General features: G+C 36.5%; 1 protein-coding gene across 2 annotated transcripts; it reads left to right on the top strand.

The window, feature by feature from the left end:
- Positions 1-3,708: 3,708 nt before the first annotated feature.
- On the top strand, positions 3,709-15,057 carry LOC103483754 (BTB/POZ and MATH domain-containing protein 2). 2 transcript variants are annotated; one of them, XM_008440509.3, is made up of 4 exons: positions 3,709-4,461; positions 5,628-5,976; positions 6,673-6,949; positions 14,478-15,057. In XM_008440509.3, exons 1-4 carry the CDS (start codon positions 4,043-4,045, stop codon positions 14,657-14,659), a joined length of 1,227 nt encoding a protein of 408 aa, XP_008438731.1. In that variant the 5' UTR covers positions 3,709-4,042; the 3' UTR covers positions 14,660-15,057. The 2 variants fall into 2 exon arrangements, 1 of the variants encoding a protein (XP_008438731.1); XR_007821653.1 differs by lacking the exons at positions 3,709-4,461; positions 5,628-5,976; positions 6,673-6,949 and adding exons at positions 6,961-9,233; positions 9,554-9,646 and having other exon boundaries at positions 14,478-14,619.
- Positions 15,058-15,119: the final 62 nt, after the last annotated feature.

Raw genomic sequence — 15,119 nt, 5'->3', positions numbered from 1 at the left:
GTTTTAAGAGATTGACAAAAATGACCCTTCCCATCCCACTCTATTCTTTTCTGAAAAATAGATCAAATTTTGAGTTAATTACATTTTTATCCTTTTACATGCAACCAACCTTTTTATATTTCCTATTACACTCACAATTACTAATAAATTAATCATATTCTCTCCCTAACCCAAATTTTCTCTTCACTAAATTTGTACTCTACAAAGTTGTGATTAAGCAAAAGAATCAACAAAATCTTCAATGCATTACGTAAAAAGGTATTAGATAGCTCGATCAATAGTATAAGACCGAATATGTGGTTGAATAATGAATAAGACTGATTTCAATACCTAATATCCAAATTTTAGTGATATCAGTTTCTAAAAAAGTATTAAATAGCTCGATCATTTCTTTCATATTTTTTGTAACTATCGATGCTTGTTTGTTCATCAATTTCTTTTAAATAATCAATAAAATTGATTTCAGCAACCTAATATTTAAAATTATGATGATGTAAATTGCTAGTAAATTTTATTCATGAGTACAATAAAGCAAAGAAACAATTCTTATGTTTAGTTATTCTTTTACCTTTTCCCGCTTATTATTACATGCAATTACACACGACGAATAAAATAAAATATTTTAGTTGTTTTTACTTACGTACCTACCATCTACTCACAACAAAAAAAAAAAATCATATGTTTAATTACTTCTCATTTTGTAATTTGTGCTAAGTTTGCAAAACAAAAAATTGTAACTTGAAATTTTGTGACAACGTGGTATATATATAGATATAGATATAGATATTTGAACAAAAGAAATCAAATTTCACATAGAAATAAAGCCATTGTCATGCTGCCAACTCTTAAACTATAAGAGGATTGCAAATACTTTTAGCAAAGGGTCAAACATTCTCTAATTAACATCATTCAACCCCTTTGTATCCCTTATGATTTGTTTAATTCATGTGGTTACTTTCTTTGACTTTGGGTAAAACGACCTAAAATCAAAAGAAGGGTGAAAGTAAATATCTAATTAAACTAAGTTAGTTGGTGAGTTTGTTTGAACTATTTGGTTGAGAGTTTTATTTTAAACTATCTTAGTTGATTAATTTGATTTTTTAATTATAAAGTGGATGATTCGTTTCTATTTGATCTGATTAGTTAGTTGAATTTTAGTTTGATTTATTTTTGTTGATAAATTGGATTAGTTATAGATTGTTTGTTTTTCATAAATCAATATGTTTGATTAAGATTAGTCTTAGTCAAATAACTTACTTTTGCACATACTTGTAACTTGGATTATAAACTCTTTAAAATTATGGTTTCTATAAGATTAAAGGCTATATTTACCGATTCGTAATGAAAATTGGTATAATTGTAATGAAATTTCATTGATAGATCAATCATAAAGAATTACAGTTGCAAATGTAATTGAATTGCTTTTGAACGTGTTTATTAAAATTATGAATTTTGTCAAATTTACGGTTATTGATTACCTTTACCTCTCATAGTCAAATAGTTTTCTTTTTTTAAAAGAGTAACCATAATAGTGATGGAAATATGTAATTTTATGCGATTTGATATATCATACTCTGCTATTAGATTGCAATTATTTTAAGTATTTGAACGTGGTACTATATATCCAAAATATATACAAAACACAAATAAACAACATCCAATGAATTCACTTTTTAAATTACCATTGATTCATTTTGTTTGGATAAACTAAAAATTTGAGTACTCTTTTGTTTCTTACGTATGTTTTATATATATATATATATATATATATATATATATATATATATATTAACTTTATACCAAAATGTTATCTTGAGAAAATGAGGTCACATACAAAATAAGTGATATTGTTATTTTAAAATATCTTTTTTATCTATGCATTTCATCATTTGTCTTTAATTATTAATAATAATAAATAACCCATCCAAATTTCAAAATTCTTCTTTTATTGTACAAACTTCAATCACCTCAATCATAGTAAGTTATCTTTTCATTGTTAAATATGAAAGAAAGATAAGTTAATAATTAAATAATTGTTTATTAAGGCCGATGCTCATTACATAGTTAAATAACATTGACTCAATGTAAGATACATTTATTAGAGAGTACTTTCAAGAAGAAATTGTTTTTTATATAAACTTTATTTAATTGATCATTGATATATATATATATATATATATATATATATATATATATATATATATATATATATATATATATATATGTGAGAAAAGTTTCTAACTACCCAACTTTTTATATGTCGTTATTAAAAGAAAAAAATAACAACACTGAAAAAGGAAAACTAAATTTTCATTAAAAATAGAATACTGAAACACTGACACATAGACGCGGCGGTAGCAAAACTGAGTCTTCATATGGCATGTCGCGGATCCTTTTTATTGCTCGCAGCTTTCCTCTACCTTTACCTTTACATGAAATATTAAATATAGAAAAAGTGAGTATAAATATATACTCGGTAAGGGACACACTACTAGTCCCGCTAGGTGTCCGTTAACTTCCCACTAGAGTCCGGTAAAGAAGTACCCCTACGTTTTCGAACACGTGCAATCTTTGATCTCGTAAGAACATATCTCGTCTTCGGTGAACCTAAAGGAACACCTAGGACAAACTAGTTCTTAGTGTACCGATCGAAGGAAACACTAAGAAAATTGGGCTATGAGTGACCCCGTCGAATCACTCATAATCATGTTTATGTCATGTGGGTACGACTCTAATAGACAAAATTAACAAAACGCTCGTCCATAACATGTAACATATCATAAACATCATAAACAAGACATGAATAAATGAATATATTATCAACCAAATAATTCCATACAATATTGTTGAATAAGAAATTTTAGAACCAATCACAAATTGCCACATAATTTACTGAAATAATTGTACTTGTTATTAACTAAAAATTTACATGTGTCCAAAATTAAATATAAAGACAAATGGGACAAACGATGTCTTTATTATGCCAATCGGATGAAATTAATTATTTTGGTTCAATTAAATATTATTTAGTTGTGTTAAAATTCAATTGAGCAAAAAAAATAAGCTTAGTTCAACCTAAAATTAAATATGAACAAAATGCATGTGAGCCCATAGGTATGGTTCATGGACTAGACCAGATCCAAGTTCATATATGCCCACCAGAAACTCTATGTTCGAATAAATAGAGGAGTTATCTTCTCTTCAGAATAAGGTTTAGAGAGAATTCTCTCAATAGATAAAAGACTCTTTATTTAACACAAGCTTATTTAAACCCTCACTCCTTTACCACCCTTTAAAATACAAACTTTCTTCCAATACTCCACTTCAAGAACATCACAACCCTTGTGAACAAATATATTATCAAATTTAACTTAAAAAAAACTAAGAGTCGAAAATTTGAATATAAATCATATTTATTAATTAAACTAATTGTATGGATGGAAGTGAAACTCAAGTGGTGTGTCCCTAATTAAGAAGTGTATTAATAAAAAAAATAAAATAATAAAGAATAGATTAATTTTAAAAGATGGGTGATGTCATCACCCATGTTGAATTAGTTGGTAAGAAAGGAAAGAGGAAAAAGGAAAAAGGAAAAACTCATTGTTCAACAAATAATTAATAATTAATGAAAAACAAAACAATGATTTAATTAATTAATTAATGAATTAATCATGTAATAATTAAGAAAGTTCATGGTGGATTGGATTCTGATGTTTTTATTAAAGCCAAAGCTCTCGTCTTTGCACTTTCATGTTTAGACTTTCTTTTTTCAAATCGAGCTCTTTCATCTTCATCTTCATCTTCATCTTCATCTTCTTCCCTCGATTCCTGATTCTTCCATTCCCACCTCCTTACCCCGAAGGCTTTTCTCAACTCTCCCGCCTCCCAAATTCATAAACTTTGCCGCTGATTTTCACTTTAAATTTCAAAACCCTTCTTCAATTCTTACTTTTAACCTAACCAACTATTTCAATTTTGCCTTTTTTCGTGAAGATTATCATTCAATTTTGCAAAAGATCGATTGTTCTCAAACTTTTAGTTGATGGGCACAATCAAATTGTTTAGAGAAGCCTCTAAAGCCTCTTCGAATCCTTCTCAGCCTTTACCGGTGACCTCCTCTACCGCTCGATTCGAGACCGTTAATGTTACGCATGATTTCAAGATCAATGGGTACTCCCTCAATAAAGGTATGGGAATTGGGAAATACATTACATCCGATACGTTTCTTGTTGGTGGGTACGAATGGGCTATCTATTTCTATCCCGATGGTAAGAGTATGGAGGACAACGCCGCGTATGTCTCTATTTTCATAGCGTTGGTCAGCGACGGCGCCGATGTTAGGGCTCTTTTTGAATTGACACTTTTCGATCAGAGTGGAAAAGGGAATCATAAGGTTCATAGCCATTTCGAAAGGAGGCTCGAGAGCGGTCCATACACCCTCAAGTATCGTGGAAGCATGTGGTAATTGTTTTACTTATTGATTTGGATTCTTCTTTAATGATTGTGTTTTGCTCAATTTGTGCTTAATACTTATCATCCGCTAGTAAGTTGGGGAAGTTAGAAAACAGCGTTGATTGAGTTGGTTCTAGACTCTACACTTAGAAAAGGTTATGTGATCCAATCGTTTGTTGGTACTCATTTATTTGTTCAACTGGATAGATTGTTTTTATTTAAATTCCATTAACCTATAATTGTGAGAAGTTTTTCTTTTTCCACTGAAACAAAAGAAAAATTGGCCTATCATCAAGGACGAAAATTGGGCTATCTTCCAGTTCCTGATTAACAGCAGGTAAGCCTACTGATGGTTTCTTCCTGTCCCGTATGAAGAGGGAGCTAGCAAGCAGTCTACTGGAAACCGTTAGAACCTTAATTGCACTGGATGCCTGGAGAAAAACAAAAACAATGAAGTAATAAATGATTCCACTTTTTTTGGGGGAAAAAATGCACTATTGAGGTTAAAAGCTAGAGGTGTATGCCCCCTTGGATGGTATAACTAGAATTGATTTTCCAGTTGCCCGTCATCCAGTTAAAGGATTCAAGCATCCTATTTATTTTTTCGTACAAATTGTACGGAAAGAAAATGAATAAGCTATTAGACTTGATGATGCCAATTTATAACATAATGGACTTCAAACAAAAATCCAAGGGATCAATTCTCTACCCTTAATTGCTGCGAGTTTGGCTTACTAGTTAAAGAGGCAAGTCGTGTACCTAGATCCGTTTTAAGTCATAGTACTACTAAGAATGTTTATATCGAACTGCCATAGAGTTCTGAGGAAGAATTAGTCAAGGACCAAGGATGTACGTGGACCTGCACACTCATGCTTATCATAGAAGAAATGAGATAGTGAGACAACAATCCTTCGGACAAATTTTATTTAGAGTTTGATGGATGTAAGTGTGTTTGTGGATTTGGGAATTCTCTCTCATTTTCCTCTATGTTACATTCAGTTTCTACTGTTTTCTTAAGTCCACTTCAATTGCGACCTTCATGTTTGTATGATGTTCTCACTCTCTTTTTCCAACAAAAAATTTGGCACATATAGTGTGTTCTATTTTAAGTTGTCTATTATTTTCTTAATGATTGTATGAAGGCTAAAAAAGGGATATTGCGTATGAATTTGCAGGGGTTATAAGCGTTATTTCAAAAGAACTCTTTTGGAGTCATCAGACTACCTTAAAGATGATTGCCTCTCGATTAAATGTGTTGTTGGTGTTGTTAAATCACAAACGGAGGGACCTAAAATCTATTCTATAACACCACCTCCCTCTAACATTGGCCAGCACTTTGGGAAGCTTTTGGAAAGTGGTAAGTGTGCTGATGTCAATTTTGAAGTAAATGGTGAAATATTTGCAGCCCACAAGTTGGTCATTGCAGCACGTTCACCTGTATTCAGGGCACAACTTTTTGGCCCATTGAAGGATAAGGATACTCGATTGATAAAGGTCGAAGACATTGAGGCTCCTGTATTTAAGGTTCTCTCCCCTCTCTATCTCTTACATACACCGGCAGATAAGTGCATATGGTCACATGTAGAGACTCAAGCATGCTGTTGTGCTGCAGTCAGCTTAAATTGTGCATGTAATACACTTCTTGATATACATGATGATTGGAACCTTATGGACTTCATTTATAATTTTTTAATTTTATTAACAAATTGTCTGTGCTTTCAAGAGAAAAAGGTTTCATTTATTTCTTTACTTTTCTAACAACTTGTTGGTGCTTCCAAAGGGAAAGGTATTGGTTTTATGTGGCATGCGTGTAAATAATGTAACTATTAGAAAAGGGTAAGAATTTTGGACTTTCTTAGTTCCTAATGTGTGTTTGATAGTCCTGAAAATAAATAGTGTAATTTTTAGAAAAGAGTAAGAGCTTTGACCTTTCTTAATTTGTTTAGTATTAATCATGTCGATGAGTTTGGCTGTAATCAGAGATTCAAGAGAACCCTTACCAGCATAGCACAATAATTCCTGTTAGGGGCTAAATACACTCCGAGTCTCCAAGATTTACAAAACTTTTCACCAAAGAGTCTCTTTGCATATTGGTGTTCCAAATCCTTGGAAGTCTGTCAATGTAATGTAAAACACGCCACTACCCATTAGGAAAAGAAAGAACTTTGGATGAAGTATATTGCATTACTCTGAACTTCTTTTTGTTATTGGAATCTGCAGGCGTTACTTCATTTCATGTACTGGGACAATCTACCAGACATGCTTGAGCTTGTTGGTGCAAACTCCAAGTGGGCATCAACTTTGATGGCTCAACATCTTCTTGCAGCTGCAGACCGTTATGCATTAGACAGGCTTAAATTGCTTTGTGAGGCTAAACTCTGTGAAGATATTGCCATAAATACTGTGGCAACTACATTAGCTTTAGCTGAGCAGCACCATTGTTTCCAATTGAAAGCTGCATGCCTCAGATTTATCGCCATGCCTGAAAATTTAAAAGGTATGGCTTTATCATAAAATTGGACTCACTAATATGGCTCAGTAGCTTTTTCTTATGAAAATTAGTGGACCCTGTTAACAAGGTGGAGAAAGGGACTCACTCCTTAGAAAACAATAACATTAAGTAGTTTCAGTTGTATTATCTTCTAAATTTAAATTGTTTTATGTTTAACGTTACATTCTCTTTTTCTTTTTACTTTTTTTTTTTTTGGATAAAGAAACATGTCATTGATGAATGAAAAAAGTGGAAAACCCCAAAACACCTAATTTTTTTCTATTACACTTTTGTTGACCCAGGAAATTAAAATACTGTCACATTCTCACAGTTTCTTAGCTGTAGTTGTTGAGACAATCACATGGGTAAAACGAGGTTGTCAATTTAGTATAAAGAGAAAATCTTTAAGGTTTGGGAGAAAGGATATAGGTTGTTCATTTGGTCCTTATTTTCTATTCACTGTTGAGCTGGGCTTGGCATTGTCTTGTGACAAATTTGGAAGACTTAGTGTTCCTAGTGCCAGAATATTTTTCTGTAATATGGGCACGCCAGCTAGTTCGGTGGTTGGGCTATTTGAAGTTGTTAGAATTAGTACTTTTGTAAAGAATAAAATATAAGATTTTATTTCCTAAATATTTCCTAAATCTTTTCCTTTCTTATTCCTATTTTACACTATTTATTCTCCCTTTGTACCTATTGTTTTTGTTCATAAGAAAAATAATAAAAACTAAAGTATCGTGGTTTTTCTCCCGGTTCTCGGGTTTCCACGTAAGTCTCGGGTTGTTGTTAATTGCTTTCAATATGGTATCAGAGCAAAGCAATAACGAAACCCTAGAAAATAACCTAGGAGAAACCCAGATCGAAACTGAACACGTCGCCGCCGCCGCCGCCATGGAGAAATTGCTCCAGAACCTACAGAAACCGCCGATCTACCCAACGGGAGTGGTTCCGCAGCCGTACGCACCGCCGTCTGACCAGAAGATGATTCACGCGCCGCTCGTGTCCGGCGCGTGGGCCCACGCGCTGCCGCCGTTTCACGTCACCGCCCATCCCATTCCCTTCTACGCGCTGTCGGATGTCCAACCGTCAAACCCTTCCGACCATCCGCATCCTCACGCGCCGTCTATGAGCTCCGGACAGCAACCCTCAACCGTAAATCTGTCAAATCAGTACAGTAAGCAGCAGCTGTACGTTGACTCTTTACAGCAACCGCTGTTTTCTGGTAACAGAATTGATCAACCCCAAAACAGATCGGACATTGAAGCGGGCGAATCTTCAACGCATTCCAAACCAACTGAGTTGCCGATGTATTCCAAGAACCCGGTAACTTCGTTCCCTAATTCACAGTCAAATTATATAACTGGCTCTTTGGGTTCGTCTGCAGGGAATTTTTCAGGCGAAAAATTAAATGGTCAAAGTTATTTTTCTTGGTCCCAATCAATAAAGATGTTCCTCGAAGGTCGATACCAGTTCGGCTTCTTAACTGGAGAGACTGTACGTCCTCCACCAGGAGACGCCTTGGAACGACTCTGGAAAGGAGAGGACTCACTTATTCGGTCCATGCTGATTAATAGTATGGAACCACAGATCGGCAAGCCTCTACTATATGCAGCCACAACAAAAGATTTGTGGGATATAACTCAGACCCTTTACTCGAAACGACAGAATGCCTCTCGGTTATATACACTGCGAAAACAGGTCCATAATTGCAAACAAGGGACCCTGGACGTAACTACCTATTTTAACAAGCTCTCTCTCCTCTGGCAAGAGATGGATTTGTGCAGAGAGACAGTTTGAGACACACCAAATGACAGTACACAATATGCTAAACTTGAAGAGGCTGACCGTGTTTATGACTTCCTTGCAGGACTTAATCCCAAATTTGATAATGTTTGTGGTCGTATACTCGGACAAAGACCTCTTCCCTCCCTAATGGAAGTTTGTTTTGATGTCCGCCTGGAAGAGGATCGCACTAATGCCATGGGTGTATTGACTACCCCTACCATTGACTCCGCTGCCTTTAGCTCTCGGTCCTCAAATCATGACAGTGACAAGAATAATGGGAAGTCAATTCCTGTGTGTGAGCACTGCAAGAAACAATGGCACACCAAGGATCAGTGTTGGAAACTCCACGGTTGTCCCCCAGGAGGTAAGAAACGGTCCTCCAACGAGAAACAGAACTCAGGACGTGCCTACATTAGTGAGACTACACCTGCTAGCACTTCTCAATCAACTGATCCTACTGCGAGCCAGACCAAGACTCCGACTCTGGGTGCCATTGCTCAGTCAGGTATGCCTCAGTCCCTTGGGCTTATTAGCGTTGATGGGAAGAATCCCTGGATCTTAGACTCGGGGGCTACAGATCACTTGACAGGTTCTTCGGAACACTTTATCTCATATGCCCCGTGTGCCGGTAATGAAAAAATCCGAATAGCCGATGACTCTCTAGCTCCGATCGCTGGCAAAGGACAAATAGTTCCCTTTGACGGTTTTGCTCTTCAGAATGTTTTGCATGTCCCTAAACTGTCTTACAATTTGTTATCTATAAGCAAGATCACTCGTGAGTTGCATTGTAAAGCTATCTTCTTACCTGAATCGGTTTATTTTCAGGACATGAGCTCGGGGAGGACGATTGGCACTGTCCGGCATAGCAGGGGACTTTACATCCTTGATGATGATACCTCATGTAGTAGTTTGTCTAGGGTTAGTTTACTGTCATCCTACTTTAGCACTTCTGAACAAGACTGTATGTTGTGACATTTTCGACTGGGCCACCCAAACTTTACATATATGCAATATTTATTTCCCCATCTTTTTTCTGAACTTGATGTCTCTTCTCTATCTTGTGATGTGTGTATCCGGGCTAAACAACATCGAGTCTCTTTTCCCTCACAACCATATAAACCTACACAACCGTTTAACCTCATCCATAGTGACGTTTGGGGTCCTTCCAAGGTCACCACCTCCTCGGGAAAGCAGTGGTTTGTAACTTTCATTGATGACCATACCCGTCTTACCTGGGTCTACCTTATCACAGATAAATCCGAGGTTCCATCCATTTTCCAAAACTTCTATCATACTATCAAAACACAATTTCATACAAAAATTGCAATTCTTCGAAGTGATAATGGTCGGGAATTCCAAAACCATAACCTTAGTGAATTTCTAGCCTCCAAGGGGATTGTTCACTAAACCTCATGTGCCTACACTCCTCAACAAAATGGAGTGGCCGAACGAAAAAACCGACACCTTGTGGAAGTAGCCCGTTCATTTATGCTTTCCACTTCCCTTCCATCATACCTATGGGGAGATGCTATTCTTACAGCTGCTCACTTAATCAATAGAATGCCTTCTCGTATCCTCCACCTTCAGACTCCCTTAGATTGTCTTAAGGAGTCTTGCCCCTCTACTCGTCTTGTTTCTGAGGTTCCTCTTCGTGTGTTTGGGTGCACCGCCTATGTCCATAATTTCGGCCTTAATCAGACCAAATTTACCCCTCGGGCTCAGGCCTGTGTGTTTGTTGGGTATCCCCTTCACCAACGCGGTTATAAATGTTTTCACCCGCCGTCTAGAAAATATTTTGTCACTATGGACGTTACTTTCTGTGAAAACCGACCCTACTTTCCCGTTAGCCATCTTCAGGTGGAGAATGTGAGTGAAGAGTCTAACAGCACCTTTGAATTTGTTGAACCTACTCCTATTACCGTGTCTGGCATTGATCCTCATCCCATAATCTTACCCACAAACCAAGTTCCCTGGAAAACATATTACAGGAGGAATCTCAGAAAGGAAGTTGGGTCCCCCACTAGTCAACCGCCGGCTCCAGTCCAAAATTTCGAACCTCCTCGAGACCAAGGTATGGAAAACCATACAAAACCTTGTCTGATGTTGTTGTTCTTGAAAATATGGAAGAAAAGAACCGTGATGATGAGACTGAGTTAGAATAGAAACCAGTAACGATGAAGCTGAACAGGGTCATACAAGAAAACTTGATGAGTATGATCCCTCTCTTGACATTCCAATTGCATTGAGAAAAGGTACCAGATCATGCACTAAACATCCCATTTGCAACTATGTTTCCTATGATAATCTCTCTCCACAGTTTAGAGCGTTTACAGCAAGCCTTGACTCTACCATAATACCGAAAAATATCTACACTGCTCTAGAGTGTCCTAAATGGAAGAATGCTGTTATGGAAGAGATGAAGGCTCTCGAAAAGAATAGAACTTGGGAGATCTGTGCTCTACCCAAGGGACATAAAACTGTAGGATGCAAATGGGTATTCTCTCTCAAATACCAAGCAAATGGTACGCTTGATAGACACAAGGCAAGGTTAGTTGCAAAGGGGTTCACTCAAACCTATGGTATTGACTATTCAGAAACTTTTTCTCCAGTTGCTAAATTGAATACTGTTAGAGTCCTGCTATCTGTTGCTGTGAACAAAGATTGGCCTCTATACCAGCTGGATGTTAAGAATGCTTTTTTGAATGGAGACCTTGTGGAGGAAGTCTACATGAGCCCCCCACCAGGATTTGAAGCCCAATTTGGTCAGCAGGTGTGTAAACTCCAAAAATCTCTATATGGTCTGAAACAGTCTCTGAGAGCATGGTTTGACAGATTCACTACCTTTGTCAAGTCCCAAGGGTACAGTCAAGGACACTCTGACCATACTTTATTTACAAAGGCTTCCAAGACAGGAAAGATTGCTATTCTAATAGTTTATGTGGATGACATTGTTTTGACTGGAGATGATCAAACAGAAATCAGTCAACTAAAGCAGAGAATGGGTGATGAATTTGAAATCAAAGACTTGGGAAATTTGAAATATTTCCTTGGAATGGAGGTGGCTAGATCAAAAGAAGGTATTTCTGTGTCTCAGAGAAAATACACCCTTGATTTGCTAACCGAGACAGGTATGTTGGGATGTCGTCCTGCTGATACTCCTATTGAAAAATACACCTGGTAAAGGGTTGATGTTTAGAAAAACAAATAGAAAGACCATTGAGGCATATACTGACTCAGATTGGGCAGGATTTGTTATTGATAGAAAGTCTACCTCCGGTTATTGTACCTTTGTTTGGGGCAATCTTGTAACTTGGAGGAGTAAGAAGCAAAGTGTTGTGGCTAGGAGCAGTGCTGAGGTTGAATACAGAGCTATGAGTCTGGGAATATGTGGGGAAATTTGGCTCCAGAAAGTCTTGTCAGATCTTCATCAGGAATGTGAGACACCATTGAAGCTTTTTTGTGATAATAAAGCCGCTATTAGTATTGCTAACAACCCAGTTCAACATGATAGAACTAAACATGTTGAGATTGATCGGCATTTCATCAAAGAAAGACTTGATAGTGGAAGCATATGCATTCCGTACATTTCTTCAAGCCAACAGATTGCTGATGTTCTTACCAAGGGGCTTCTTCGACCACACTTCGACCTTTGCGTTAGCAAGTTGGGACTCATTGATATTTACCTCCCAACTTGAGGGGGAGTGTTAGAATTAGTACTTTTGGAAAGAATAAAATATAAGATTTTATTTCCTAAATATTTCCTAAATATTTTCCTTTCTTATTCCTTTTGTACTCTATTTATTCTCCCTTTGTACCTATTGTTTTTGTTCATAAGAAAAATAATAAAAACTAAAGTATCGTGGTTTTTCTCCCGGTTCTCGAGTTTCCACGTAAGTCTCGGGTTGTTGTTAATTGCTTTCAATAGAAGTGATGGAGTTGGATTAATGTTAGATGGATGGATGTTTGGGAGAATATTGAAGGTTTGATGAGTGACCTTGTTTAATCATAGAAACATTCAGCTGGTTGCTTCTTGTACGATCCTTTATTTCAACAGTTAAGGATGTGATTGTATGTGTTCCACCATGTCCTGAGCCGGTTCAAATATGAAGTCAAGTAAGGGATCATTGAGCATGGTGAGATTCTAGGTCGTGGTGACTGGATTAGTATGCATGTATATTGATTTTTTGGACTTTTCCTTTTCCCTGAATGGAGAACTCATAAGTACCTCCTCCAAGAATGAGCTACCATCCCTTCCCTATCTTAAGCTTTACTCACACCATACAAGGTTCTCGAACGATTTGGAACTGGTAATCCCACTACAAATGCTCAAGGTCTTCCCAATGCCTCTTGCAAATAAAAAACCATTTTGGTAAACAACACGGGAGAAGAATGCATTTGGGTACGATCCAAGGTATTCACTTTCCCAGCTAAAACTTTCCACACACATTTTTTGGAATTATAACTTGTCAGAGGTACAAGAACTTAGAGGCATCTGAAGTGGGAGAGGGAATAGTGGTGCTTTGTGGAGAAGGAACACAAAAGAAGGAAAGAATGAAATGGCATGAGAAGCCTCCAGAAGGATTAGGGGACCAGATACGAGCATCCTCTCTTTTAGGCCACACCCAAGGAAAAGTTTCTTTGGTCACTTGGGCTACATCACTCAAGCTCTCGTCCTTTGATCCTTCTAGAGGGTATTCTTCCTTATTTTTCCTGCCCCTCCTCCCACCTCGGTTGCCTCTATGTTCTCTTCACTCTGGCAGGTTAAAGAAGGTCAAGGTGTTAGTGGTAAACTTTTACATGGGAGAGTGAATACCTAGGATCATATCCAAATACATTCTTCTTTTATTTTGCTTTTGCAATGGTGCATTTTCAATCGCTGACAGAGGCATGGGGAGGACCTTGAGGATTTGCTGTGGGATTGCCAGTTCGATTTCTTTGGGGGGCGGGTTAGTAATAAGTAACTGAACTCCTTTGAAGACATTTTTGATACGTTGTTCTTGATTGACCCTTCTTTTTCCCATCCATGGAATCGAAGTTTCATTAAGAAGAGACGATACAGAGAAAAGGGTAGATAGCCATCCCACACAATTAGCCTTCAGCAATTGACCAAAATCGTCCACTCGGTTTCCAAAGTAGAGTTCTAATGGCATTGGACAGAAAAACTTAAGCTAGTCTTTAAAACTCTATTATCACGAAGATGTTGGAAGATTGACTCTTTACTATTTCTGAAAAGCATCACTGTATGCCATAGCTCACGATTTATTAAATGTCCTTTATATATGGTGATAGTCTGTTATTTTTATAAAACTTTTTGTAACTTTTCGATATAATGTTGTTTAGGTGTGTTAAGACAGGTTTTTGTGTAGTTGACATATTTTATGGAAGTTTATCAAGAGAAGTCGTGATTGTTCATTGATGAATAGAATGAATGTATTGATCAGTCCTAGGATGTTGTTTGACGCACCATATCCTTCTCTTGGAGCGACTACTTAACATGAATTAGCAACACCGTCTCTCTATGGCTCAACCTATTGAACAGTCCCTTTTAGATAATCATCCCCTTTCTAGTGCCAAATGTTACTTTATACATAATTTGCTAAAACATTTAAATGGAAAGAATTTAATATTTAGTCTTTAATCTTTTTGTGATTGTTCCCTCCTAGTTATATAACGCTACGAGGGTTGATAAGCATAGATTGAATCATTGTATTCGACATATAAAGTCTAAAGTATTTTAGTAAATTTTCAGCCGTGATGCAATCGGACGGGTTCGATTATCTCAAAGAAAGCTGCCCTGCTGTTCTTACTGAGCTACTGCAATATGTAGCAAGAGTTACCGAACACAATGTCCTTACTTCTGGGTTTGGAAATTTGACCTTTTTAGATGGCAGCGATCTGAATGGAAGGCGTGTGAAGCAAAGGTTATATTGACTACTTTGGAAGCAAAAGAAAACACAGGGAAACCATTGACCTATTAGGAATTAGGCAATTCTTTTTCTTCCTGTATTCAATTGATGCTCTACAAATTATTCTTGTATGAATTATAAGTGTCCCTATTTTGTTGGTTGTCTATTTTAAATGAAATGAAGTAAACATTGGCAAGGTCTGGTTTTAGTTTTGTACAGTAGTATTTGTAAGCTCCCCCTACCCTAAACAAGAAAAGAAAAGGGTCAACTGTTGAGAGATCATGTTGAGAAAATTTAGGAATATTTGGTCCCTTCAACTATGTTTTGGACAGTGAATACCCTGTTAATGTTGAACTTCTGTTGTACTTTAAGGAAATATCGATTTGTTCATATGAAAGTGCCATATAATTTTTAATTTCTTAATTTCTTCCAAATGTTCTTGAAGTGTGTCTCAATTTTACTTTTATCATTCTTCAGTGTCATGG

The sequence above is a fragment of the Cucumis melo genome, chromosome 6 (genome assembly GCF_025177605.1).
Source record: "Cucumis melo cultivar AY chromosome 6, USDA_Cmelo_AY_1.0, whole genome shotgun sequence".
Lineage (NCBI taxonomy): Eukaryota > Viridiplantae > Streptophyta > Magnoliopsida > Cucurbitales > Cucurbitaceae > Cucumis > Cucumis melo.
This window is presented reverse-complemented; position numbering and strand designations above follow the sequence as displayed.